This window comes from Calonectris borealis, chromosome 1 (genome assembly GCF_964195595.1).
Source record: "Calonectris borealis chromosome 1, bCalBor7.hap1.2, whole genome shotgun sequence".
Lineage (NCBI taxonomy): Eukaryota > Metazoa > Chordata > Aves > Procellariiformes > Procellariidae > Calonectris > Calonectris borealis.
The window spans coordinates 62,081,099-62,108,130 of record NC_134312.1 but is presented as its reverse complement, the minus strand read 5'-3'; the positions used below and the strand labels follow the sequence as shown (position 1 = coordinate 62,108,130).

The 27,032-nt window shown below is 44.5% G+C and overlaps 1 protein-coding gene across 1 annotated transcript in view; it reads left to right on the top strand.

The window, feature by feature from the left end:
* STAB2 (stabilin 2) overlaps positions 1 to 27,032 on the top strand; it is an 86,413-nt gene that overhangs the window by 45,386 nt on the left and 13,995 nt on the right. The window contains exons 32-55 of the mRNA XM_075157393.1: positions 1,929 to 2,060; positions 3,120 to 3,245; positions 4,481 to 4,537; positions 5,733 to 5,828; positions 6,839 to 7,034; positions 7,577 to 7,672; positions 8,658 to 8,703; positions 10,214 to 10,290; positions 11,793 to 11,918; positions 12,456 to 12,529; positions 14,331 to 14,402; positions 17,112 to 17,231; positions 17,682 to 17,729; positions 18,886 to 18,969; positions 19,070 to 19,216; positions 19,618 to 19,743; positions 20,083 to 20,142; positions 20,679 to 20,855; positions 20,938 to 21,027; positions 21,750 to 21,896; positions 23,135 to 23,191; positions 23,646 to 23,769; positions 24,801 to 24,950; positions 26,736 to 26,840. Of these exons, the coding sequence (XP_075013494.1) occupies positions 1,929 to 2,060; positions 3,120 to 3,245; positions 4,481 to 4,537; positions 5,733 to 5,828; positions 6,839 to 7,034; positions 7,577 to 7,672; positions 8,658 to 8,703; positions 10,214 to 10,290; positions 11,793 to 11,918; positions 12,456 to 12,529; positions 14,331 to 14,402; positions 17,112 to 17,231; positions 17,682 to 17,729; positions 18,886 to 18,969; positions 19,070 to 19,216; positions 19,618 to 19,743; positions 20,083 to 20,142; positions 20,679 to 20,855; positions 20,938 to 21,027; positions 21,750 to 21,896; positions 23,135 to 23,191; positions 23,646 to 23,769; positions 24,801 to 24,950; positions 26,736 to 26,840 (2,533 nt within the window). The remainder of the gene's footprint in view (positions 1 to 1,928; positions 2,061 to 3,119; positions 3,246 to 4,480; positions 4,538 to 5,732; positions 5,829 to 6,838; positions 7,035 to 7,576; positions 7,673 to 8,657; positions 8,704 to 10,213; positions 10,291 to 11,792; positions 11,919 to 12,455; positions 12,530 to 14,330; positions 14,403 to 17,111; positions 17,232 to 17,681; positions 17,730 to 18,885; positions 18,970 to 19,069; positions 19,217 to 19,617; positions 19,744 to 20,082; positions 20,143 to 20,678; positions 20,856 to 20,937; positions 21,028 to 21,749; positions 21,897 to 23,134; positions 23,192 to 23,645; positions 23,770 to 24,800; positions 24,951 to 26,735; positions 26,841 to 27,032) is intronic.

The following is a 27,032-nucleotide window of genomic DNA, read 5'->3' as shown; positions in this document are numbered from 1 at the left end:
CTCAATCCTGTCTGTCTCCTCCCAAGATAAACGATCCATTTCCTGCGTCATCCCAGCGCCTTTCTTCACATTTGCTCCAGTTTGAAACAGTTTTATCGAACGTGTGTATTGAAAGCCACACCTTGCAGAGGAAGCTTCGCCCATGACTTGCTCAATGACATTAATAGTTCCCTGCCTCTTCCATAAGTATTTAACCTGCTGCACTCTGTCCCTACTTTCATGGTCTCCATTTACAGCCAGGAAGCTGAGGAGCACAGGGTTCAAATGTCCCAAAACATTTACCGCCAACCAGCAGACTCACGGCAAAAGTCCCGCTTGCTGCCTCACCGGAAGAATTCACCTGTGATCAAGCTGTGTCTGCTCAAGTGACTTTTGAACACTATTTTAGTTAGTTTCATGACACGACATCATCATTTCCGCATGACTGTAAGAAGCATTTATAACAAACTTTGAGAGATGCATAGGTAGCTTTAAGACATCAATCCTGTTGGATTCGGGTTACACATGCACAGAAATCCTTTTCATTTCCACTACTTACCGATATGTTTCTTCCATCTTTCTTCCATCCTCCCAACCTTGCCTGATGTGGCAATCTGACAAAGAAAATCAGAAAACAGCCATAAGGTTAAGCCTGCCTAAGCCTTATCCTCTTCATGAAACACCTCGGAAGAACTCTGCCGCAGAAGGAAGAGCTCCGCACAGGGGAGAGACCCCATTTCTTGGCCTCGCTGGAAGCAAGGTTTTGTTCTCACTCTGCTGGTGATTAAAGACAGAAATGGAGATGCGTGAGAGTTAACTTTTCCTCCAAAGCATCCAAGTCAGGAGGATTAAATAGGTCTGGACACTGATGGAGGCCTATGCCTTAGTAGATTAGCTCTATCTTAATTTCCACCTTCTTGCCTGCAAATATTTCTTTGTCAAATCCATGGAAAACAAAGCTGAATGAGTCCCACCCTATGAGATGTAAAAGCCACTACTTCACCCTGCGGGCAAAGCCAGGCAACATCACAAACCTTGCAACCTGGGGTTGTTCCATGCTTTCACAGACTTTTGAAGGAGCTGAAGAGCGAGGAGCAGTATGTTCGGAACAAGGGGACAGCAGGCAATGGGATTTCCCACAAGCACCTTTTATTGCAATGACATACAGCTGCAACGGCACTGTATCTATTGGCTAGGCAGCTCCTAAAGCCTCCAAATGCCCCAGCTTCTCTCACATCTACAAATCTCGCACAAACACATCCCCCTTCTGCTTCCTCCTCCAAGTCAGGGAGAGCTCTGGGGGTCTCCTGCTTCGGAACAAGATGCAGAAGCCTTGGGAAGCCCTCACAAAATTTTGATGTACAGAGAATAATTTCACCACATCAGTGAAAAATGAATACACCCTAGCAATAACGCATAGAAAACTTTCCAATTAACAAGTGTGGCTCTAGCACTTTATTGACTGAAGATGACCTTAAAGATTTTTTAAAAAAAAAAACACAACCTATAAATTGCTGTAAACATACATCTATAAGTTATTCAGGGATTCCCAAAGGAAGAAGGAATGGTATGGGGAAGATTACAAAAGCATTCATGAATATGCAACTTTTGATGTCAAATGAACTTATGAAGTTCAGAGTCCTAAAAAACCATCTAACTTTTCCCTGAACCTGTCAGCCAGCCCTGTACACAGAAAGAGACACTACAGGCACAAGCAAACCTTGGTCCCGCCAGTTCAACAGCCTTCTATTCCCCATGGTCAATAAAAGTTTCATTATGTCAGGAATGTAGACACTCCACAGTAAGAAATATGAAGTAACCTGCCAGCTGGAGAAGCTTCTCCTTAAATTCAGGCAATCTGTGTTTGGCTTATACCTTGTGGGAAAAGTGATCCCAAAGAACTTTCCATGCTTTGTTACGTAACTCTGAATTTAATCATGTGTTTGCAGGATGAAGGCCAAATCCGCTATCACGTTGTGCTGGATGAGAAGCTCCTGAAGAACAACCTGCACAACGGCATGCACAGGGAGACCATGCTGGGGTTCTCCTACCAGGTTGGGTTCTTCCTCCACAATGGCCAGGTACTGCTGTCACTTGCTCAGAGAAACAGGCTTCCTGCTTTTTACGAATGCAGCTTCAAGTTTAAACCAACATGCAGTCAAAAAGCTGTGCACCCCACATCAGCTTCTGGGACTTAATAGCACAAAAGATGTCACTCAAATGCAATGTCTCTCTCAGACCTGCTTAATCCAAAGTCATTCTTGAAGGGATCTTTGGTTCAATTTGATTTCAGTTATGCTGTTCCCATTTAGCATTGCATTTTAGAAGCTACTGTGGTGGACGTGCATCTCTAGCAGCTACAAGCCTGCATTGCAAAGCAGTCATTACTCTGACTTCCAAGAGCTATTAGAAAATTATAAAACCTTAATTCCATTTTCTGTGGATTTACTCCACTTTCAATTCTAAGAGCTCGGAGCACTTGGCAACAAATATGAATTGCATTTCAACACCACTCATGGGAAAATCTGGCACAGCAAGATTAAGCGACACACGCAATTCTGTGGCACAGCCGGGAAGGGAACTTGGTCCTCCTTCTTCTCTGTCCCAGAGCTCCCTCTGGGCATGGGCAAAGGAGGACAGAAATCTTCTGACCAAAGCAGTTTCAGCCCTGCTGTTTGCTCTGCCCACAGCAGAGCCTTGGAAGAAACATCTGCTTGTGGGGCCGTTGCTGGTGCAGGCACGATGGGAGTGTGGGGTAGCAGTGAGATAATGAAAGTCCTCCTTGAAGGAGCAGCTGCTGGGAGGTCTTCCCTGAAGCCTATCATCCCCCACAGACAGCAAACCCAGCTCTTGGCTTGCTTTAGGCTCCTTCTTCAAAACCTTTATACCCCATGGTGGAAAAAGCTGCTCTGCCAAATCCCATTGCTAAGAAACTTCAACAGGCTGCACGTCGTCCCATGCCCTCCAGTCCAGTGAGGCTCTTAAATGCAGCAAAACTGGGATGTGAGCAAGTGCTTGAAGTTAACGACGTTCTTCAGTTTTCCAGAAGCGAGGCTTGTACATTGCTCCTTCCTTCACCCATTACCATAAAGCTACTAAACAGCTCTCCTGCTTTCTAACTGATTGCATTTCTTTTGCAGCTATTCATAAATGATGTGCCTATAAGCTATACAAATGTTGCAACAGACAAAGGAATTATTCATGGTTTGGGAAAAGTCCTGGAAATCCAGAAGAATAGATGTGATATCAATGATACCGTGATCACCGTAAGTAATTCTGTTTTGATCCTACAACAAGTGTACTGACAGCCTAGATAAAGTATTAGAATAGCACAGGAATAAGCAATTCCTGAGCTTTAAATTTCAGGAAATAATAGTAATGGACTATTCTAATACATCTTCTTAGCCAGGCCACAAGTTTAAATTAAACAAGTGGGGGAAAAAAATGGAAAATAAAGTATTTTTAGTAAGGAAAAATGTTTTTTTTCATTCCAGGTGTAGATTACCACTGCACGTACACCTTAATTCCTTGTGCCCTCTGAGTAAAGCATTCTCCCTCTTTTGTTCCTTTTACATATGAAATACGAATGGATTTACATTCCTTTAAAGAATAGGATGCAGTTTCCTCAAACTGGCAGAGAAAGGTTCCCTTTGTCTTTTCTCCTGAGTGAGTCAAATAGGACAGCGAACCGGCAGCTACCTCCCTTTTTTATAGAGCATGCAATGAACTAGACAAGGAAGACAAAGTGAGACTTGTGCTTCAGTTAAAGCAAATTTAACAGGCATGAACTTTGGCAGCTGAATTCTTTTCCTTGGGATACAGTCCCATATTTGAGCGTATTTCACTCCCCCAGCTTTGCTCTGTCAGGTACTAACCAGGCTTCGCACGTAGTCCTTTTCCCATGGAAAATTATTTTCCCTGCTATGTTCAAATGCAGCAACATACTTAAACATTCATTTAAGCCTTACTAAAACTAAGCACATAGTTAGCTAAACAGGAATAATATTAAGCATTGTATATGGTACAACATGTACCTAAGCATTTTGCAGAAACTGACCTTACATGTGCAAATGAGTCACACACACATATAGCATAGGACATATACATCATAGGAGTTTCCCATTTCCAAGCTGCTATTGTCCTTGTGCCACAGGCAAACTATGTCCAAGCTCAGGATTTGCCTTTTATCGTGCTTTCGATAGGGAGGCCTTTGGGAAGCCTTGCTTTAGAAGAGCAAAGTGAAATATCCAAAAGAGCTTTCCTTCTCCTTCCCCATGGGAGAAAGCTTCCCGTGGGGTGTCCCTATAGACCAACTGGTAGGGATGTTCTTCCTTGCTGAGCAGTCCAGCTACCCTCACCACCTTTACCAAAGTGATTATCCTGACTATGCACCCTGACAGCTAGGTTTAGAAATATAGCTGGAAATTATGCATTTTTTGTTAAACAACCTGTCTGCCGCTCTATACAGTCTGTTAAATACCTCCCATTTGTGTTGCTTAAGGAAAAGTGCAGAATTTGTTTGCAGCCATCAAGTTGTCCCCCAGGAACAAAAGAAATAGTAAGTATTTTATCATCAATGCTAATTTTTTTTTTTAACCAAAACTGAGCATAGATGTATTCAATCCTGTTTTTAATAAAATTGTCTCAATTTCAACAAAAGTTACCATAGTTACCTCAGCCTGCTACATGCATTGCTTATAGTCAATAGACTCAATCCACCCTGAGAGTAAGGTAGCAGAATCAAGGGCAGTTTGAAGATAGTTTTATCTTGAAAGACCAGTTTCTAGTATGCATTAGGACAACTGAGGACTCCTCAAACTGCAAAGGTTAGCAAAACTGAGGGAGTTGAACATGGTCTGGAGTATGCTTGCTACAGGAGGAATTACAGAAGCAGCTTTTAGCCCTTCAAATCAGAAACGTACAGAACGGCAAACTCAACCTGTCCCCAACAATACGCTGTGAGTTATAGTCACAAGGAGACTCGGAGACTATAGAGACTTTGGGTGCCCAAGTCCAATGCATGAGAACTGCAGGTATTTAGCAGGCCCCTGTCAACCACAATAAGACCTAGAGTTTCTTGGCATCTAAACTTCTCTGGGAAAGCCCCTCTGTTGGGATTATATAAGCATATTTTCCTTCATAATTTTTTCATTAATTATGCTAGTAATAGGATTCCAAAGCAGATCAAGTCCCATCCACCCAATTAAAGTAATTGGCTGAAGTGCTCATGAGTAAAACTCAAACGCATTAACATTTCCTTGACAATGAGCAACTGGATGGATGCTTATCTCAATCTCCTAACAAGTGTACAATGAGACTGGCAAGTCGTCTTCTGCAAGCAACCCTTCCCAACTGTGTCCAGACCTGGAAGATAAAGTTTCAACAGTTGTTTTTGCAGAACTTTGGCTCTCAGTTTTCCAAGAAGAATTAGGAAAAACAGGAAATGTGTCATAAAAAAAAAAAGAAATGTTTGTCAAATTTCAGAAAAAAATTCTGCTCAATTCTGAACAAAGGCAGTATTAGACACATCTTTAAAATGCCACAGGGCACTGAGTTAAATTGATCATATGTTCGCTAGCAAAAATCATTTAGTTAATGCATTTTTATTTCTAAAAGTATTTCCTTCATTTTCATTGTGAATGTGTGAGTCAGTGCACAGTGTGCATAAAGTTAATGTCCCATTTTTTAAAACATTTGAAAGTAGCTGATCAATATTACTCAGAAGTGGAGCCATTTCTCCAATCTGTGTTCAGGCAGGGGAGAAGAAATATTGCATCCTCTCGGAAAACAACATGAGAATGCACACCATCCAGATCGGGTGCCAGCCAAAGTGTGCTAAAACCGTCATTGTGAGTATACCATTTCTGTTGCGGTAGAAGCCAGGAACCCCCATCCCTGAACTTCATCCTCCTCGTAATCCCCCACGCAGCACATCAAGTCAGTCCCTGACAACGTATTTACAGGGCTTTTATTCCGGATGCAGCAAAGATTGGAAGATTAAAGGCTGTGACAGCTGCAGCACAGGAAGGGCTAGGAGCTGATGTGGTGCAGAGGGAGCACGGGTTTGGGAAGGGTAACCCCATGCTTATCCCTAGCAATCCTGTCCACCTTTCCCTGGGGTGGTGGAGGGCACCTGGGTCCCACCAAGGACTTGGGGTGGCAGCCTGAGCCCCGGCACAGTAAGGAGCGTGGCCAGAGACCAGCAGAGCTGAAGCGCTGCTAAAAATCATAGAATCATAGAACAGTTTGGGTTGGAAGGGACTTTTAAAGGTCATGTAGTCCAACCCCCCAGCTGTGGGCAGGAACATCTTCAACTAGATCAGGTTGCTCAGAGCCCCGTCTAACCTGACCTTGAATGTTTCCAGGGCTGGGGCATCTACCACCTCTCTGGGCAACCTGTTCCAGTCTTCCACCACCCTCATCGTAAAAAATTGCTTCCTTATGTCTAGTCTAAATCTACTCTCTTTTAGTTTAAAACCATTATCCCTTGTCCTGTCGCAACGTGTCCTGCTAAAAAGTCTGTCTCCGTCTTTCTCGTAAGCCTCCTTTCAGTACTGAAAGGCTGCAATAAGATCTCCCCAAAGCCTTCTCTTCTCCAGGCTGAACAGCCCCAACTCTCTCAGCCTTTCTTCATAGGAGAGGTGTTCCATTCCTCTGACCATTTTTGTGGCCCTCCTCTGGACCCACTCCAACAGGTCCATGTCTTTCCTGTGCTGAGGGCTCCAGAGCTGGAAAATCAATATCTATAGCTCCCCTCCACCCAGCAGCAGTCCCAAGAGACGAACCCAGTGGCCATGTGCGTGCTGCCATGCTTGCTACCTTAATCCTGACCCTCAGCATGGCATTTCTTGGTTTCCAGACCAGGGAGTGCTGCGCAGGTTTCTTTGGGCAGCAGTGCCAGCCCTGCCCGGGAAAAACAGGGAACGCCTGCTTCGGAAACGGCATCTGCTTGGATGGCATCAATGGCACGGGCACCTGCGACTGTGGAGAGGGGTTTGTTGGCACAGCCTGCGAAAGCTGCATCGAAGGCAAATACGGCCGCAACTGTGATCAAGGTACTGAGCATCCCCAAACCACAGAGGCACCTTCGCTAGTCTTGTCAGATGTCAAAACCTTCCCCTTAGGTCTTCTAACAATGTCCATTCTAGATCCTGGAAAGGTACATCACTTTCAGGGCAATAGGCCAGTCTCAAAAACATCATTAACCCCTTTTCTTTCCCCATTATGGTATTTTCTCTCTAGTCCCTCATTTGGAGACGGTGCCTCCTACTCTGGCACGCTACAGGCTAGAACAGCATCGGGCGAGAATAATCCTCTTTAGCGCTGCTTTTTCACCAATGCTTTCCCATTAAAATACAGTTTCAGTCCCTTTATTTGGGAACAGAGAAAAGATAAGCGTATTTTGAATTTAGATTTATTCTGTAGGAAGAAGCCAATAGGCACAAGTCAAAGCATTTCTCGAAATAGCCTAGAGCAGAAGGTGCCATCAGCAGAAGACATCTGGGCCATCCTCCTCCCCTTCCTTCCCCGCGCTGCCTTGCTGCGCACACTGCTGCCCTGCCCAGGGACAGCGGTTTCCTCCCATCTCTCCCCACAGCGTGCGCTTGTGTCCATGGGAAATGCAGCAGTGGGATCGACGGGGACGGCTCCTGTGAATGTGACGTTGGCTGGAAAGGAGTGACGTGTGAGACCGGTGAGTGTCCCCTCCTTTTTGTTCTGGGGAGAGAAGCGAGCATTTCAGGAAATGCCAGAACTACAGCTATGATCAGATCCCAGTGCAGGAGGTCCAAGTGCACTACCAGATACCCAGCAGCTTCCCACATGCAGTGAAATACAGGTGACACTCGTGTGCCATGGCAATCAGCTACCATATAATAGAGAGCCAGCTGAGATACTGCTTGTGAGACTTAAATGCCTTACTTAGCTAATTCTCTAACTGAATCAACCTGTATCTGTCCCAAAAGAATATCCCATTTGTTAAGGCTATATATTTTGCAGAGTTACCTGACATATTTTGATCCTCTGATCAGAAGCCTCTCAAGTGCTTGAATAAGTTGATTTAGCTATACAACACTGGATATTAAATTATGTTCTTGCTAATACAATAAAAATTAATTAGCAAATAAATCATTTTGTGTTGGTTTAATACAGCTCCTATATCCAATAAAATTATATTTTGGACAGACATAATTAAAATGTATTAAATAACTATTTCAGAACTGTACATATAATAGTATAAAATAAAAAAAAATATAAGCACATTAATAATAGCAATCAATATCTGTTTTAAATTTGCTTAGGGGAAAAAATAGTAATGAAACGAATTTTATAGTTAAAGAGTGGCTACAGTTGCTATATCTGAACAAAATTCAGTTCCTTTGGAAAACCTACACTTATATAATTAAACCAATTATGTGCAAAACTCACCAGAGTAAATACAGATAAATGACAACAGGTAAAATATTTTACTGGCGATACGTTGACATGCCTCTTCCTCACAACTGAATTTAAGTGGTACCCACTGATCTATACAGATGGAGCCTCTATACAGACTGAGAGCGCAGTTGTCTGGTGCAGAACTCGTAAGACTCCAGCTCTGCATGGTGGGATCAAAAGACTGGGAAACTAGAAGGACCCAAAAGGTTCTGATCCCTTTTTTTTTTTTTTTTCTCTTGCAGAAATCAAAGATGATGCATGTAACACCTCATGCCATACCAGTGCTAAGTATGTATGAAATCCACTTATTTGGAGGAGGGAAGAGAAAAAGGGGATCTCTTGCAAGCAAAAAGCATAGTCCATCTTGCTCTTTATGAAGACTTCTCAGCAGCATAGATAACACTCATGTTTTCTACCACAGAGATAAGGGGCGGTGTTAGTGTAACATATTCAGTGATTAGGCCAAAAAGTTCAAAAAGTGCATGTTAAAAGGGGAAACAAATGAAATTTTTGTGAGGAGGAAAAAACAACACCCGTGAGATGTCCTACCATGCAGTACACAAAAAAATGGAGCCTGCAGCACTAAAGAGAACAAGAGGGCAGGGCAAGGCTGATCACAAAGGTGGGTTTCTGGGGTGGGCTTTATCTGTCCCTCTTATTTTCCCCATCCGCCACCACACATAAAACTGAGAAATGCCATCGGCACTAGGACTTCACCAAAGAGAGCTGCATTTGACAAGAAACAGCTCTCCTTTTCACATCAAAACATTAAAAAATGCTCTTGCTGGTTCAGCACCAGTATTGGGACGCTAGCAGTTTTCAAAGGAGCAAGTCACCCCCATTGAGCCAGGTACTAAAGTGCTCTCTCCCCCATCATTGACCAGACAGCAAGATTCACATTACCCAAGACATTTAAAGAACAAGGAAAGGTGGCTGGAAGGACTCCTCATTTTCAGCCACAGCTCTTCTGTAGGAGCAAGAAATCAGAGGGGCAAAACCCCTTTTTCCCAGATGCAGATCATTCTTTGTCCCATGTGTTTGTGAACTGCCGTTCACAGCAGTGATATTTTACCAGGCTTTTTTGGCAAAACTCCACTCTTCAATTTGCTCAGGGGGATCCCACACATGCTGGCATCAAGACTGTGCTTCTGACAGGAGAAGCAGACTGTTCTTCTCTTGAGTTTTATTCACCCACTGCCTTACTCCTGTAGGTACGAGGATAGATGCAAGCATGGCAGGGATGGGGAGGAAGGATGGGATTGTGCTGGTTGAGTTGCGACATTGCCCCTGGGTGACACCAGGGAGCAATCCCTGTATTATACAGAGCTTATGGAGCAGTAAACCCACCGTTGCATACAGAAGGCCAAACTGCCCCAAAAAAACAGACTTGAACCCAGGGGACTCAGATGCCCGGCTCCCACCCCTGCGCATCAGTTCTGCTGCGTCCCTCAACAAATTGTGTGCACACAAACAAAAATTTGTGCACATTTTTTGGGTGAGCAGGCATGCAACTTCTGGAGTTGGGCATGAGAAAACACTTGATGACCAAAACATGCGTTTTTAATACTTAAAATAATACATTCAAAATGCACTTGGAAAGCTTGGTCTGACTAGGTTCATTTTTATGGTTGTAACTACATCATACCATATGGTTAAATGCCTTGTTATTTCTATGCGACATTACCTTCAGAACAATACAGAAAAACAAGGGCTGTACAGAAGACCTGACTACTTTTCTTTCTTTTCTCTCTTTTTTTTTTTTTTTTTTAATGTCATCTCCCTCCTTTTACTTCTTCAGCTGCCTTCTCCTATCAAATGGCACTGCCTATTGCAAGTGTGCAGCTGGGTTCGAGGGGAACGGGACGTTCTGCACAGGCAAGTGGACCTTTTTTCTTCCATTTTGAAAAGAAACGTGCTTGACGCATGCTGTGGTCACGGTGGAGCTGGTGAGAGATGAGCACTTCCCTATGCACCAGTTAAAAAACAGGAATTGCTGCCAGTTTGTTCAAAACAAATAAGAGTCCAACAGGTGCAGGTTCATAGCAAACAAAGGGCTCAAAATCTCCAAGTTGCAAGGCATTGTGCTAAGGGAGACCAGAGAAAAGGGAACATGCCATGCTCCCTTTGCAGAGTAATTGTTTGCAGAGTAATGAAACCTGGATTATGACTTTTACTCCTTTTCCCAACAAAGCCCAGCAAAGAGAGGCCAATTCAGGATACAATAGCACTTCCAGCTATTGGAAGCTGTATAGCCCTACCATTTCCTCAGCTTTCTGAACTTGCACAGGTTTCTGGGGTGGTAAAATCAACTTCTTTAGACCAGAGAGATCCGAGAGACCCTCAGAAAGGAGCAACAGTAGCTTATCCTAGGTGTCCCTCCAAGAGTCTGGGATATCCAGACTTACAAAATAGACTGCTTCCAGCTACAGTGATTGTAATTAATTTTACAGTTGTTTTACTTAATCTTTAACTGATTAAAATACTAATTCTCTTGGGAACAGAAACATATTTGTCTACTTACAATGGCTGGCAGGATCCTAATCCAAGATTTTAGCACTATTACTCTGGCTACTTTCATTTTCTCTTCTGGCACAAATCAACCAAATCCATTTTAATCTGCTAGTGGGAAATTCCCCATGTGCAGGAAGAGCTGGGTGACACAGGTCACCCATAGTGGCTCCGCACTCACCCTTATTCCCCTATACAGGATTCCCAGGCAAAACTGGTTACAAGACATCTCCCCAGTCTGGCTGTTACAGCTGCAGAAACATTAATTTGGGCTCATTTGAGGCAAAAACTAAAGCAACGTTTGGGCTGATTTGATTCACACTGAAGATCAGAAAAGGCTCCCTCCCCGCTCTCGGGGTAACCCCAGCAAGCTCAATTTGCCAGACTCCAACTCATCCAGAGTTGCAGAGATGGCACAAGTATCCATCCGAATAACAACCCAGGACTTTTTGTTGCAGCAGGGGCCTGAGTGGTATTACACTCTAGACCTCCTGTGAGAGAAGGCCGTTTGATATGTGTGCAGAAAAAGGCAAGCTAAGGGAAAGCTTCAAAAGGCCACTTAATCTAGAAAAGAACGTGAGGGTCCCTTTTTTGGTGCTTGTTTGGAATCGGCAGAATCAGAAGATGGGAAGTTACTGAAAGTCAGTCCTGGATGAATTCTTATCTTCCAGACTACAAGCATCTTCTCAGCTTTCTCTCTTGTAATCAATAAGGTGTATTAAATATCTGGCACTAATGAAGTCTATGGCCTCTTAAATCTGTTCAGAAAATGTTCAGCAAATCCCTTTAAAAGATAGAGACAGTTTAACTTGAAAAGCAAAAAGCCATTTAAGCACATTGTTTTAATCTGGGTTGTTGTCACTGTTCAGCTATTGATGCTTGCGAGACCAGCAACGGTGGCTGTTCTGCCAAAGCAGAGTGCAGAAGAACAACGCCTGGCAATAGAGCGTGCATCTGCAACGCTGGGTACACTGGAGATGGAATAGTCTGCATCGGTAAGCATTCGCAATGTCTTATATATCACAAGAAGGAAAATTATAGGAGTGAGTTTTCCTGTAGATGGAAGATCCTTCTTCCACTATGACCCAGAAGTGCAGTTTCCCGATACTATAGATCCTGATGCCAAAGGCATCTCCACGTGCCACGTGGTTGATACTACTTGGCAAACCATGCAACTACAACAGTGTGGTGTGACTTCAAAGCTTATTAAAAAAGATCTACCTCTCAACAAGGATAGCAGCTTGACACACTCACACTCCTCTGACCACTGCAAACGTAAGGACTTTTAGATGCTGTTGTACCGTACCTCCCCAGATACGGTTTTAGAAATGCTGACAGCAGGGTTTTAGCCTTCACCAAGATAACTGCAAGACCTAGACTGAGGTATTAAGTAGCTAAGGGAATGATTTTCATTGATTCACAGTTGTCATAAATCTGCATTCCTGGTATGCTTTACTTAAAATTCTTCCTTCTTGGTTTTTCAGAAGTGACTCTTTATTCTTTTTTTACTATACTTTTTCTGTTTTGTAAAGAAATCAACCCTTGTCTGGAGAATAATGGTGGATGCGATAGAAATGCAGAATGCACTCAGACTGGACCCAATCAAGTGAGTACTTTGTCAGTGCAGAAAAATAAGACTGGCCAACTGTTTACATTTGGGTAAAGGAAGGTTTCCCCATCTTAGCTTTGTTTTTAAATGGAAAAGTGGATTTCATAACAAAAATTCTGAAAAGTATATGCTACCCTCAAAAGGTATTTGAGGGGGAGCATTGACAAATATGAAAAAGTTAATTTCAGTAAAAGAAATCCAAAACTGCAGAGGAAAGCAGTGTTTTGCTGTTTCAAGTGGTTGTTTTTCTCCTTTGGGAGGTTTTGATGTGAAAACCTGTCAGTTTGAAAGTATTGCCAGATAATGTTTCTTTTATTGTTACAGAAACTGTCCATGGAAAAAAATCCATTTCAGACTAGCCCTTCTCCCAGCATAGCTCAAACGTATTCACAAGGAAACAAAATGGGCTGAATCATAGTTCTCGTATAGGGGTTACAGCATACCAGCCTCCACTCGCTCCTCGGCTGTTCTGCATCTCCCATGCAGAAGCACCACATACTCCCCAAAGAAAAAGAAGTATAAAACGACAAAGGGGGAGAGGAGAAACAAATTGGGCCAGGCAATCCAGTGACATAAATTCGAGTTTCTATTTTTATAGCTGTTTCAGAAGAAGCTGGACACCCTGATTACAGCACTTCTTATCATCCCCCTATAGTTTCATATTGGCTATCGGCAGGACTGTAAACCTCCAAGCGAGCACTGCACAACAGTATTTCTTCAGAAGCAATGCAGGAAACAGCGACCAGGAGTCAGAGGCCACCTCCTGCCTTCCAGTTGTCCAGGGACAGGAGGGGCAATAACCCCATCAGCTCTCTTTGCCAGTATCAATCAATTAACTCTTTGCCTTGACTGTCATTTGCAAGTCAGTACGTTTCTGGTGGGAGCACAGAGCCACTTAACTCCTTCCCCATCCCTCTAGACAAGACAGGTGATGGCTATTTTCTTCCATACACCCTCATTGGGGATAGAAGTAGTAGCTACAACATGATTATTTATACTTCCTTACCCATGGGAATATCGTTAACATCGGAGCAATAACCTCCACTACAAAATCCCGTTGCAGCAGAGCCGAACTTATAGGGCAGAAATGAGTCTGCTTTCTGGAGGGCTTTCAGTCATACAGATACATAAAACACTGCTATTACACTGCCTACCAGTTTTATTTCTGCTGCAGAAGTCTCCTTGAATTTTCAATCTCCTACATATTAAATCTGAATCCTAAATTGAGAACCATTAAGCAGTGAATTGGAGAGGAAGATAAGTCATTTCTTTGCAGCCATGTTTATTCTTCATCTTTGTGATAATGGCAAAACAGAGTGATTGTGACATGTCAGACGCATTACTGCGGCACAGGAAGCTGTCAGGAACATCAGGACATAATTCCAAGTGTGTTTTGAAGATATGTTTCATCACTTAAAAAAAACAGGGGAAGGGAAGAGAAGAGAGGGGAATACCAACCCATGCAAATAAAATGAGGGAAACAAATTAAGGGTTTAGCCTGTTTTGCCCGCAAGCTGGCTGTGTGCAGGTGTCAGAGAGGTCATTTCAAATGACCAGGACAGCAGAGGAGAGACAAGAGATGGATAGTCAGAGAAAGGGCAGATAGAGCCTCTTGGAAATTGTTATTCCCCAGTCTCAGCCTATGGTTGTTCATGCTGGCTAAGAAACTGCTGCAGGAGAGATGATGTAGACCATATCACTATGAAATAATCTGGCAAAAAAGTAAATTAAATGTTAGTGTGCTGAAAAAAGTCAAACATCTTTCCTTGTATGCATATTTTCTGGTTTTGCTTTGTAGGCAGCATGTAATTGCTTGAAGGGATACTCTGGAGATGGTAAAAGATGCACATACATCAGTTTGTGTTCACAAGTAAGTATCCATTTAAGGAGAGTATTTAAGGTCTTGTTATAATCATTACACTTTTGGGATTTGTATGCATTCAGAACTAAGTCAGATGGGTAGATCTGGGACCTTCTATGTCCAGAATCCACTTATGTTAACTTAGCTAATTTTTAAACGTGCTTAGTTCAGTACACGCTTTAGTGCTGTCACTGTTTTAGAAACTACACATGCAGTAAGGGCTTTTCCTGGACCACAGCCTGCACATAATACAAGTGAGGGCCCGGACTCATCACGGAGTCTTAAAAAAAAAAAAACTACTTCAGATCTAGAGAAACAGACCCTCGTCTGTAGTGGTAAAGTGCAAGTCATGTCTTCTCAGCAGATTTTTTTGTCATTGCTAGAATTCATATAAAAAGCCACCATCTAAATTTGTGACTGGGACCCAGAGGGCTTGCCAATATTTCAGTTACTATGGGAAAAAAAAAAAATGCAGCTTCTACACAAGACAATTAAAGAGCTTTGTTCAAATGATAAAAGATCGAAGTGTGATCTACTGCATGTTACCGTAACATTAAAAAAAAAAATTAAGAAGATCAAAGGTTCAGGTTGTTGATGCTCAGGGGCCAGTTCTAGCTGTTCTAGGAGCCAGGTGATTGGAAACCAAAGAGAATAGCCTACGGTAGATCAAAACCCTTATTTATTTTTAATATTCTCCTGTCATTAAGTCCTCTGGTATGATTTGGGACCATATCTGTGCAGCCTGAACAAGAGAAACTATCAAGTGTCAGCATACACAACTCCTTCTCAGTCTGAAATTTTTATAGCCAAATCAGAGTATCAAGTCTTCACATTGCTGGGTCATTACCAGGGAAATCCATGTTGGGGCGATCCAGGCTCAGGGGCCTGGGCATGCCTGGGCTCCCTGGAGTAGGTGTTTCCAGCAGAGGTCCCAGCCTGCAGGCTCACCTAGGGCAGAGCTCCCATGGAGCAGTCAAAGAACAGAGCCCCGCAGCCCCTACAGCCACGCATAGGCTGCATCCCAAATGCATCCCTGTGGATGCATCATACAGGATAGCAACACTGCAAGCTGCAGCAGAGGCAGGTTAGTGAATAGTGAAACAGGAGATGGGATGGGAGAATGGAAACCTCTCGTGATGGGGAGGTTAAAAAAAAAAAAAAAAAAGGAAAAAAAAGCATTCTCCTCAGAAAACATTTCCCTCCTTTCCCTTCACAACACGCAACGCAGAGCTTCCCATGGCATTCCTCATTCCGTCCCTCACTTATCACTGCAGGCTGAGAATTAGCCACTTTCGTTTCGCACGAGCTAGCTCACACACTGCGAGCCACGTATTTGCAAGGAACGTGGTGCTCTGCACAACCGCATTGCTCTGCTTCTTGGCAAGCTGCAGCAGGGACATATCCACTCCCCCGCGCACATTAATCCTTTGTGCTCCAAGCGCAGTGACAATAATTCTCACCCTCCCAGCCTGGCCTGTCAGCAGAGTTTCTCTAACCTTGAAAGGTTGCGGAGATGAAACAGCAAGGGCAAAACCAGAAGCTGGAGGAAGGGGAGCTCAAAGTTATGAGCCGCTGCTTCCTATGATTTTGTATGCTTTTGCTTTTGCCTATGCCTTGTTCCAGCAAATCTGCTTCCACTTGACTAATTATGCCAGGCTAATTATATATAAAAAAAGATAGTCTTGGTAAGTGTCCATGTCAGGCCAGAGGCTAATTTGGCTTCACCACGGCCAAACCTCTGTGCAGCTAAGCTTCACAGGAAGCTATGATAAACCCAAGATTGCCAACAGTTCACCTAAAGCCAAATAAATAGCAAGTGCACCCAAACCCACTGCTTGCAGCCGGTACTCACTATGGCCTGTCAAGTCAAGCCCCGCTGGTAGCTCCCAAAGGAGCTTCTGCCCAGGGGAAGGGATCCCTGAGATGACCAGCAGCGGAATGGACAAGCACGAGGAAAGAAAAATAAGATGGCTTTTCAGTTTTTCATGATTTGTTCTCAAGTCCAGGATAGAAACGTATTTGCAAACTGACGTACTAACTGAGGAGCACCTACTTGTGACTGGGCAGAGCTCTGAACCCCAGCACGCTGCTTCTGGATGAGGAACATCTCCCCTTAGCACAGAGAGCTTCCCGGAGCAGGTGTCTGGGTGAGGTGCATCTGCTGCTCCAAGCCTTAGGTCGTGCTGGTGGTGCACCCGTGGGCAGACAGGATGTGTTTTAAAGGAGAGCACATGCGGCAGGTCCCCATTCCAGCTGCCCTGGGACATCAGACAAAGAACAATAGAGGGTCCTATGCTAATGCTCCTCTAGAAATCCAGGCTCCTGGCACCATAAGAGTGATTTACAGCGGTAAATAGTTCCCTTCAGTGTACGTCAATGCTGCCTCAGCAAAGCAGCTAAGACTCACCCCCAAGGTCCAGAATGAAACCTGCCTGAAAATCTTTTGGATCCTTATAGCACCATGAACTGAAGATATAAGGAGGGAATCGAAACTACCTCCTCTGCATAAAAGGAGAGTTCTTTCTTATGAACCTTAAATGTTCTTTATCGTTTGCAAGAAAGTACATACCATCAGAAGTTCTAGTAAGTTCTGGTTTCAAAAAGCTGTTGGGATTAAGTCTTTCTAAGCTATATGCATGGAAAAAAAGTGATGAACTAGAATTGTTTTGTACACCTGGCAATGAAGGAATTAAATATTTTAAATCTTGTTCTTACAAGAATAACGGAGGCTGCAGTGAATTTGCCATCTGTAATGACACTGAGCTGACAGAAAGGACCTGCACCTGCAAAGATAACTACATTGGGGATGGATTTAAGTGCCGAGGCAATATCTTCCAGGTAAAGCACTGCATGTGTTTGCTGTCCCTTATTTTTCTTCAGATACTTATTTAATACAATGGTTATCTCTTGAAACATGCCAATTTTTCTCTTGGACAAATTGGTAAATCCACCCCAGAATTTGAAATAATCCCAGTCCAAGAAGCCAGGAATAGGAACCAGATGCTGCAAAAGATAACCTTACCTGCCTAAAAAAAAAAAAAAAAAAAAAAAACAAACAACAAAAAACTGATGGGCAACTGTTATGACTGCAGTACTAGGGAGTTAATACTGGTATTAAGCCTGTTCTTTGATAGAGCAAAGTAAGAACAGAACAGGAGCAATGCAGATGGGCACCATTTATTCCAAATCAGAAGTTCCCTTTCTTGTTTGAGTGCTGCATTTGTTTGCAGTCCGCAGATGTTGCCTCACATTTGCAGCACTGTTACAAAGTCTTGTTCTTGATTGCAGGAACTTCTCAGGGACTCCAACACATCTAGGTTTTATTTCCACTTAGAGGTAAGAAAAGGTTGGGGGGGGGGGGTGTTCAGGGGATTTTCCCCTCTTCTTTGTGTGGTTTTTTTTTTTTTTTTCCCTCCCCCTCAAGAGTGTAGAGGGATGGGGAGGAGGCAAGAATCTGGCATGCACTAACATCCTTCAACTTAAGTGGGACTGGATTTGGATCACCAGTCACTAATACCGGAGATGTTCTGATTTAAAATACTAACTGCCATTAAAACCTCTAGAGAATTAATGATCAAGACCAAGACCCCAGGGAAAGGTAGGGCCTCCAGACCAGGCATAAAACTGAAGCTTTCACCCATTCACAGCCTGAGATCTTCCAGCACATCTCTCATGAAGTCTGATGTGGGCAAATACCACTCTTCTACCCCTGCTGCATTTCCAAACTGCGATGCTGTTTTCACAGTTGCCCCTCAGGATGCTGCTGTGTGCTGCTAGATAGCCAACGTGCACCACCAGTTCTCACTGCTTTTTGAAGACTGGCAGTAGTAATTCTCCGTTTACTCCAAGCCTCAGGGCAGCACAAATCTGTATACTGGCCTGCTAGTCCAAAGACTCATATTCTAGCTTTGATTCTGCTACCATGGTAGACAGATGGCTTCCACTCACTTTAGCAGAGCTCTTTCTTATTTTAGTTTGTCAGTGGTCATTGCAGAGTGCCTGCAATACCCCAGGTCCATTTGTCCCTCTAACAGTAATTAATCTACTCCTAGGTACAAGCAACCACATATCAGCTAAATGCATGTACGTAACACATGCATATATCCACTCTTGACTATCTCAAGATGAAAGAGTTTATTCATCCTCCCTTGCCCAGGAGGGAATAGCCCTCTCCACCCTCCCTACGCTTAGTGTTTGTTGCAAGTCTTCTCTCTTCTTCTCCTGTTCGTTACTGCAGAGGAAATGGGGACTTGGCTATAGGCCGAAAGAGCAGAGGGAAAAATCTTCCATTTTATACCCATGGGGCTGGGGAGGAAAGTCCACACCGTACAAGAAAGTTTCTCTCACCCTTGCATTGCAGGGAAGGGAACCCAACGCATAGCAGCAACGGGGCTGCGGGCACCACCTCCCGCTCAGCAGGGCTGTCCCCATCGCTGCGTGACGTTACATGTATTAACAACTTATTACTGCTTTGTCCTCTTAAATTTGGCAGGCCTTGTCTATCAGAGATATTGCAGGCCCTGGCCCTTTCACTCTGTTTGTACCTCGCACGGACGTACTAAACGGCGACCCACGAGTAAGTAAGAAGGCCAGAAGTTTTTGATGAGCTGGCCATGAGTTTTTGGATTCAGATGCCTTGCTCAACCGCTTCTCAACTCCTCCACTTTCTGCTGCAGGTGAAGGACTGGATTGCCAAAGGAGTCATGGCTCAAGTCCTCCGGTATCATATGGTGGGTTGTGCCAGTCTGTTGTACAATGACCTGACAACAATCACCAACATCACCTCTCTCCACGGGGACCCGATACACATCAGCTACTCTCAGGTAACAGAGCATGAAGAGGCAGGGGACAGAGTAATAAAACAGCCTGCTCTCATTCAGCTTTTTTTAAAACCCTGAATGGTTCCCTTTCCGCCTCTGATGCACAAAAATAAACAAGTAGCATTAAAAGAAGATTGCCCATTGAGCTGAAGCGTTCAGCACTTATCTGCTACGCAAAGAGTGGAGTTGTACAACCCTTGCTTTGACACAAGTTATTTTATCCTCAGACTCTGCCTTTATGAGCATGATGAGAGTTCGAAAAAGCAAAGGGCAATTTATTAAAACTGAAGCTACTGTTTGCTGCAAAGAAAGGGTGATCTGGGCTCACCATATCAAAGAAATTTGGCATCAGCCGCATCCTCCCACAAGGTTCCACAGAAAATGTGTTTTTGTTGCCTTTCCAGAACTCGCTGGTTTTGAACAACAAAGCTGAAATTATACTCAGCGATGCTGTTGGCACAAATGGCGTGATCCATGTCATAAACCAAATTCTGGTCCCATCACATATGCAGGATTTCTCCCTTAAGAAGGTATGTGCAGCTCATTGCTGTTGCCAGTGCAGGGGCTTTTCCACAGTTACTGTCAAATATATAAATCATGTAAGTCACAAAAAAAAACAATGATACTAAAAAGACCTTATACAAACGTCATTTGACACTGCTGAATAAGTTAACTGTTGTATCTAAAAGTCATTCAGGAATTACAGTTTTACTAAGAACAGTATAAGAGGACTTCTGTACAGGGCTTTTACAGTGGCATTGATTTCATAGCAAAAAGTGACTTACAGGGGAAAGCAAGCTAATATCTGCTTTTTAAATACCTGTATAATGTATTTATTAGATAAATTACTCAAATTCCTTTCTTTGTAGGAAAGCCTTAAAATGGTTGCAGCCAAACGTGGATACATCCTGTTCAGCAGTTTGCTAGAGGTAAGGACACAAGAGACAGCAGCCATTGAGCAAAGGTTTTAAACACTTTTTTTAAAGACAAAAGCATAGACACAGCACATGGCGTTACTGGCAGGATGGCGTTCAGTGGAGCCAAAGGGCTCACAACACAGTACACGCCAACCCTGGTCACCATGTGGTCCCTCTCCCACAGAGGTGGGGGGATGTCAAGCAGACCCACAGCCACCTTTCCCCTCCCCACTCAGCTCTGTCCTACCGTATGTCAAATTACGTGGCCAAAGTTTGACCCAAGTATGACTTTTTGAGCCCAAAGTTGGGCTGCCAGCCTGGTTTAGAGTGGGCAGCCCTGGGCGATGAAGCACTTCTGATAATTCGTGTAACTCAACTTGGGCAGCTCAGCTCAGGCATCTGGTTTTTAAAGTCAGGGTGTTTGCAGGCTGGTGACCAGGCAGCCCAGAGGCCACTGCATCCCAGTTATACTAGACATTCATTCCATATGGTCAATGTCTTTTTAGATGGAGCATTAATCATCTGCCCCAATTTTCGGTATGTTGCAGAAAAACAACCTGCTTGGGCTGATCAACGATCCTATTCACAAACCCGTCACGCTCTTCTGGCCCACAGACGCAGCTATCCGTGGGCTGCCACAGGAGCAGCAGGACTTCCTCTTCAAGAAGTCCAACACTGACAAACTGGTGCAGTACCTCAAATTCCACATTGTCCGAGACGCTGCGGTAAGCCCTTGCTTTTTAGGAGCATTGCTAAGGCCAAGACATACAAGCCCAGGCAGGTGCATTTCCCCTGTTTCCTTCCCAGGTGTTGGCCTACCAGCTCCCCCGCTCCACCTCATTGAAGACCCTGCAGGGCTCCAACCTCAGCGTTAGATGTGGAGATAACAGGGAGATTGTAAGTGTTCTCTCTGCCGGCACACCTACCCCTTGCCCCTGCTGCAGGATCCACTCATGCAGACCCCACTGTGCCTATGCATAGCTCCCAGAAAGGATCAGTGGCATCAAAACCCTGTTGGTCTTTGCCGGTCCATGCCAACAGCCACAAAACCGGGGGAAGCCACCCCAACAGATTCAGCAAACTAGATGGTTTGCAAGACTCTTTGGAGCTGGTCATCTTCTCTGTTGTAAGATGCTATTTGTTCAAAACAGCTCTCAGTTACCTCAAAACTGAAATACCAGCACATTTTAACTTCTCCTACAATTAAATACACAATGGAAAACTATTTAGGTGAACCTGGCTTTGCCAGAAGCCTCATGAATGCAGCATCTGCATGCAAACTCTGGTTTGTAAGTACTTACATGCATGCAGCCTGTTAAGCCAGAACAAGGGCACATTTTTCTTTGCAAATGTATCAGATCATCCCTGGCAAGCATCTGCCTCTGAAACATGACTAAGCCTAAATGTGCATAAGGTAAACCTGTGGACACAGGGCTGGCAGGAAAGGCAAAAGATCTGCCCATGTGTGATGTTACAGCATTCAGCTATAGGTGCCCAGATTGATTTAGAGCAAAGGGAGGAGTATCCCTAACGCCCATGCAGGACATGGATTCAGCCTGGCCCCAAGGAAGACCGGCTCATGGCTTGTCACGCCCCCCTCTCCCCATCCCATCTCTCAGGGCGCCCTTTTCCTGAACGACAGACACTGCAAGATAGTGCAGCGGCAGCTGGAGTTCGACGGGGGCATCGCCTACGGCATCGACTGCCTGCTGACGGACCCCAGCCTGGGGGGACGCTGCGACAGCTTCTTCACCGTGGATTTCATGGTCAGTCCCCTTTTTTGGTCTCCCACTCTGGGAAAGACACAGCCCAAGGACCAAACCCTGTCCTCACAGAGACCGGGGCAACACTCGCAGCAGCTTTGGCACTGGTGAGATGAAGTCCCACCGCTTCAGGCTGGCTTCATCTGCCGCACTGGTTAGAGCGAAGGTTAAGAAGCGCAGCACAACGCCTGAAAGATACACAGCAGAAATCCTGCCTCCACACTAAGCAACACACAGGACAAGTGGTTTCAGTTAGGACCAGCTTAGAGAGCCCTGCCCTGTTTTCAATAAGAACAGTACCTTACAAAGGCAAGCATAAATTTGAGCGAGGACAGATCTTCCTATCGTGCTTTTAAATTAATACAAATTCACACTATGAATTTCATCATACAGATTGCATTTACAAAGTTCCCAATTACAAAGGAAGAGCGTTGCTGTCCCAACTGCACAGGGTATTAAGGACACAAGATAGAGAACAGCCTAGTCTGTTAGCCAGGCTTTCGGTCTCTCACATTTCTTCTTTTCACAGAAATATCCTTTAACACACCTGAACAGACACTGTTAGCATGGAGGAAGTTTCCTCCATGAACTTTGGTGGGTCCCACAAACAGGAAGTTTTGAAACCCATTTTGAAATGGTTTCAAGACCAAATTTACTTCAGTTTAATTCGAATGTATGAAAAAATTACCTAGAAGTAAAAAAAAATTCATGTAGTCAGTCTTAAAAAAGCTTATTGGAATTTATATTTCAGTTATAAAACCAACATACACTTGTGTGTATCCCATCCGCTCAAGTTACCTTTTGTTTCATGATTTTGTTAAATGAAATAGATATTATTTCCTCAGATCTGGTCAGCGCTTCCTTAGGAGTAACCATTTACCTCTGCTCCAAATTAGACATCCAGATCTGATGCAGCCCATGTCAATATTTGTTTGAAGAATATCCACCATCCTTTCCCTGCTTGTTTAAATTCAGAGCAAAGTTTCTTCTTCCAGAACTTATATTCTGGTATCAAAACTGATTTCTTGCATTTCATGGCACTAAATTAATGCAACTATTTTATTGTCATTCTCCTCTCTTCTTTCTCCAGAGTTCTTATGATGTTTCAAGCATAATAAGCCTACACTCTTCTCTGCTCATATTTGCTGTTCTCATAAAACAGACTTTTTGTCCATTTCAAATAGCCTTTTGTTGCCATTATTTTAATATACTTTTTTTTTCTTGTCCATTTTGTACAACAGGGGCATTGTGTTAGCTGTTTCAGTAATTCTAAATGCCCTCCAGGGACAAAACCAAAGGTAATACATTAAAATCTTGCATTTAAGCAGTCTAACCTGCTCTTCTCTGTACTTCACACAAGCAAACTAGAATAAGTTGCTTTGAAAAAACTAAAAGAGAACCCTCAGTGAAGCCGCACTGTTAAGTGATGCCATAAAGCCTCCGGGACAAAGCTGACCCTGGGCAAACACCCAGACACTGGTGGGGAGGGACGCCTGTCGGTCTCACGCAGCACCTACTGTAGCGAGTGCTTCGGTTGACTTCGGAGCAGCCCCTCCATCCTCATTAATGGTGCTTAGCAAGTTGGGAATCAAGGAGAAGGTGGGGGCCTCACACCTGCACTCTTCACATATCACATTTTGATTCAATGTACATCAGAAACTGTGATTTAAAGAGGAGAAAACCCAAACCTCCGCATAGCACCCTTCTTCCTGTGTTTTTCCCCCTCTCTGCGCTGGCACGTGCGACGCCCAGGAAGGGATCCACTGGTGCACGTACGAGTCCTATGGGCTGCGGAGGGACGGCTGCCGTAGGAACTGCTCCATGGTCATCCACACGGCCAAGTGCTGCAAGGGCTACTTCGGGCCAGACTGCCAAGGTAGGAGCCCCTGGCCACCGGCCTCCCCGGGCACAGCTGCGTAACCCAGCAGGTTACTGAACTGGGAGAGGGGGCATGAGGAGAGACCAGCCGCAAGATGGGAGAACTTTGTTGCAAGAGCTGAAGTAAACAGAAAATATTATTGCTTTTCCACTCCAAATAATCTCTTTTTCACATTTACAGCAAGTTTTAAACTCCATGCTAGTAGCAAACTAAGTGAATGCTATAGAGAGTAAGGACTGCTCTGCTCTAAGCAAACCTAGCGAGTCTTAATCAATCACCAGCTGAAAGTCCTTTCAGCACAAAAACGGACATCAGGTTCGGGGCAGTGATACCAGGACACACCAGAGACATGGTGTTTGATTCCTCAGGCACCTGCAAGCACGCACACCACTGGTGTAAGGTAGCTTTAACCAGGTGTGAGACAGTTTGGGAAGCTTTATCTCCAGCTGTTTGTTCGCAGACACGGAGGAAGTGTGTGCTCCTTCACCTGCCAGCCCCACGGGGCAGCAGTACTGGGGCTCTCACCAGGGCACGCAGGGTCAGGGTCCGGGTTAGGATCTCTGCCGGCAGGCAGATCCAGGGACACCAGACCTGCCGGCTCACTCTGTCCGGATTTCTCAAACAGACACGTGGGGGTCCCGAGAAATTTTGGCCAGCCCAGCCTGAGCTGCCCTTTAGGCTCACTGGCACACAGAGGTGCACAAACAAGGCTGGATTTGGGCAGGGGCTGGGCGGTGCCATTCACTGATGGGTCTGAATGGGCAAGCACCCAGGTAACAGCACCCAGACCCAGGGCTGGAAGAGCCCACACCACCTTTCTGACAAGAGTTGTAAAAGCACGTCAAGGAACTCAGAGCAGGAGGCTTGCAGTCGTGAGCGTCACAGCTGCTTTTACATACCCCAACAGAGACGCATTTACAGGCCTTTCCCTATTCAAGGATTTTTACAGAACAATAAATAACAAAGAGCGACAATGAATAAACGTGCACTTGAGCTAAACAGCCACTTTTTTTTTTTTAACCTTTCAGCTTGCCCAGGGGGCCCAGAGACCCCATGCAATAACCACGGCTCCTGCGACGATGGCTACACCGGGACAGGAGAGTGCCACTGCGACAGCGGCTTCAACGGGACTTCATGCGAGCTGTGTTTGCCAGGCAGATACGGCTCCAATTGCAGGCGTATGTTTAAGTTACCCTTCCATATCGTTGTCCATGTCAAGCCTAAACTATTTTGTCAGCGATGAGTTTTTAAGTAAACCAAGAAATGCTTCCCACTTTCAACACCAGCATTTTTCCCCGAGTGTCTCCCTCCTCACACGTAGGGATGGCGCAAGGTCTCAGAAGGGAGGAGGAGAAGGCAGGGGGGCAGAGGCTTACGTAGTTTTCTCTGCAGGGCTCCTCCTAGTCTTGTAGGGTACATAAGTAACAGGGACTAGAGACAGAACCTCCATCAACAAGTGTTTTCAACTACAGCACAGCCTTCTCCCCCGTCCCCATAAAAGGCAAGACAGCATTTTAGCAATGCGGTTCTCAAGGACTGCAGGAGGCCAAGGCCATGCACTGCTTTTGCAGAAGAGAAGAAAAAGGACAGAGATGAAGGCAGTTTGTGAAGAGGGACGGCAGCCAAGAAACTGCTCATATAATCCACTTCACTGTGGCTTTAAGTGTAAACTAGGTGGAACTTAAATACTTTCCCAGCATAAAGCCTTCAGATGGGAAGCTACAATATTAACGCTTCCATCCTAATCGTGTGCACCCGTGGTGCTCATGAAGTACATACGATGGAGGGTTATAGCCTAGATACCCTTGCAGTGTAGGCAAGATACCAGGCTTGGACACCAATGCTCAGGATTATGCTTACCTACAGTTTATCCATTTTATAGCACACCATAGCATAAACTGCATGAGCTGTTAGTTTGAAACACAGATCATGGCATCTAACAGAAAAGTGTTATAGCCCCTTCTTTTTAATGCGTATTTATATCAGCCAAAAATTAGGTAACCAGGCTAAATGAAATAAAGCCAGAGGATGAAACTCCTTTTCAGCAGGACCAGGTTTTCAGAGAATCAGTTCCCCCAATACCACATCATTTTCCTCTTTAAACAGCAATATTTCAGGAAGAGGGATAAGGCAAGAAAGGATGCTGCTTCATTATGTTGTAAAACAGAGCGCCATCAATAATTCCTTAAGAAGAACTCAGCATACAAGTTACTGTAGGGCCCAAAGAGTGAGGAAAAAACATCACCTATAGATTAAATAAGCCCCTCATGCTTCATAAAAATATCTAAAACCTAAAAAACACATTATAGGTAACTTGCCCACGTTTTACAGCAAAGCTCACTAACCTCATATTTGGCTTCCTTACTCAGAGAGACCTTCTCCCAGGCGGCAACCAAACACTCCCTCCCTGGAGACCTTACTTCTCTCTGGCTAGAAGGCTTCCCCACAGCTAGCAGCTGCTGCACATTAGGAGAGGATCAGGCTGGGTCTTCAGCTCAGCCATTAACTCTTTCCTGACACAGTCCTTTGTGAAATTTGCTACTCTACCACAATGCAGATCAATACCCATTTTCATTTCCAGAGGCACATTGAACTAATGCCAGTTATAAAATCAAAGGACCACAGGATAATTCAGGTTGGAAGGTAATTCAGGGCCTCAGGAGGTCTCTAGTCCAATCTCCTGCTCAAAGCAGGGTCAGCTCTGAGCTCAAGCCACGTTGTTCAGGATTTATCCTGTTGGGGCTTGCAAACCTCCAAGGATGGAAACTGCCCAGTCGCTCTGGGAAGTCTGGTCCACTGCTTGACTGGCCTCATGGTGAAAAACCATGAGGTTAGATTTATCTGAATAATTGCTAAATAATACTGTATCTAAACTGACAGTATAGGTGATGTTTCTGTAGGGAAAGATTTTCCCCTTTCCCAATGACAGCTCAGTAAGTGATCCCTCTGCGTTCCTTTTGCAGCCTGCGAATGCAAGACCAACGGGCAGTGTGACGAAGGATATTCAGGAACGGGACGATGTTTCTGTGGAACAGGATGGACTGGCCGGCTGTGTGAAACCAAGCTAGGTCTCTGCCTCCTCTCACCAGGCTCCATCACATGGAGCCATGGGTTGAAAGCACTTGCAATTCAACAGAGGGTTTGCACAAAGAGAGAGAAAGGGTTGATAACATCAGAAGCCCTTAAGGGAGACTAAGGGACTCTGCTCTGGACTGAGAACAAGTCCCTTCACCCCCCTGTCTCCTCCTTTGTGAAATGGG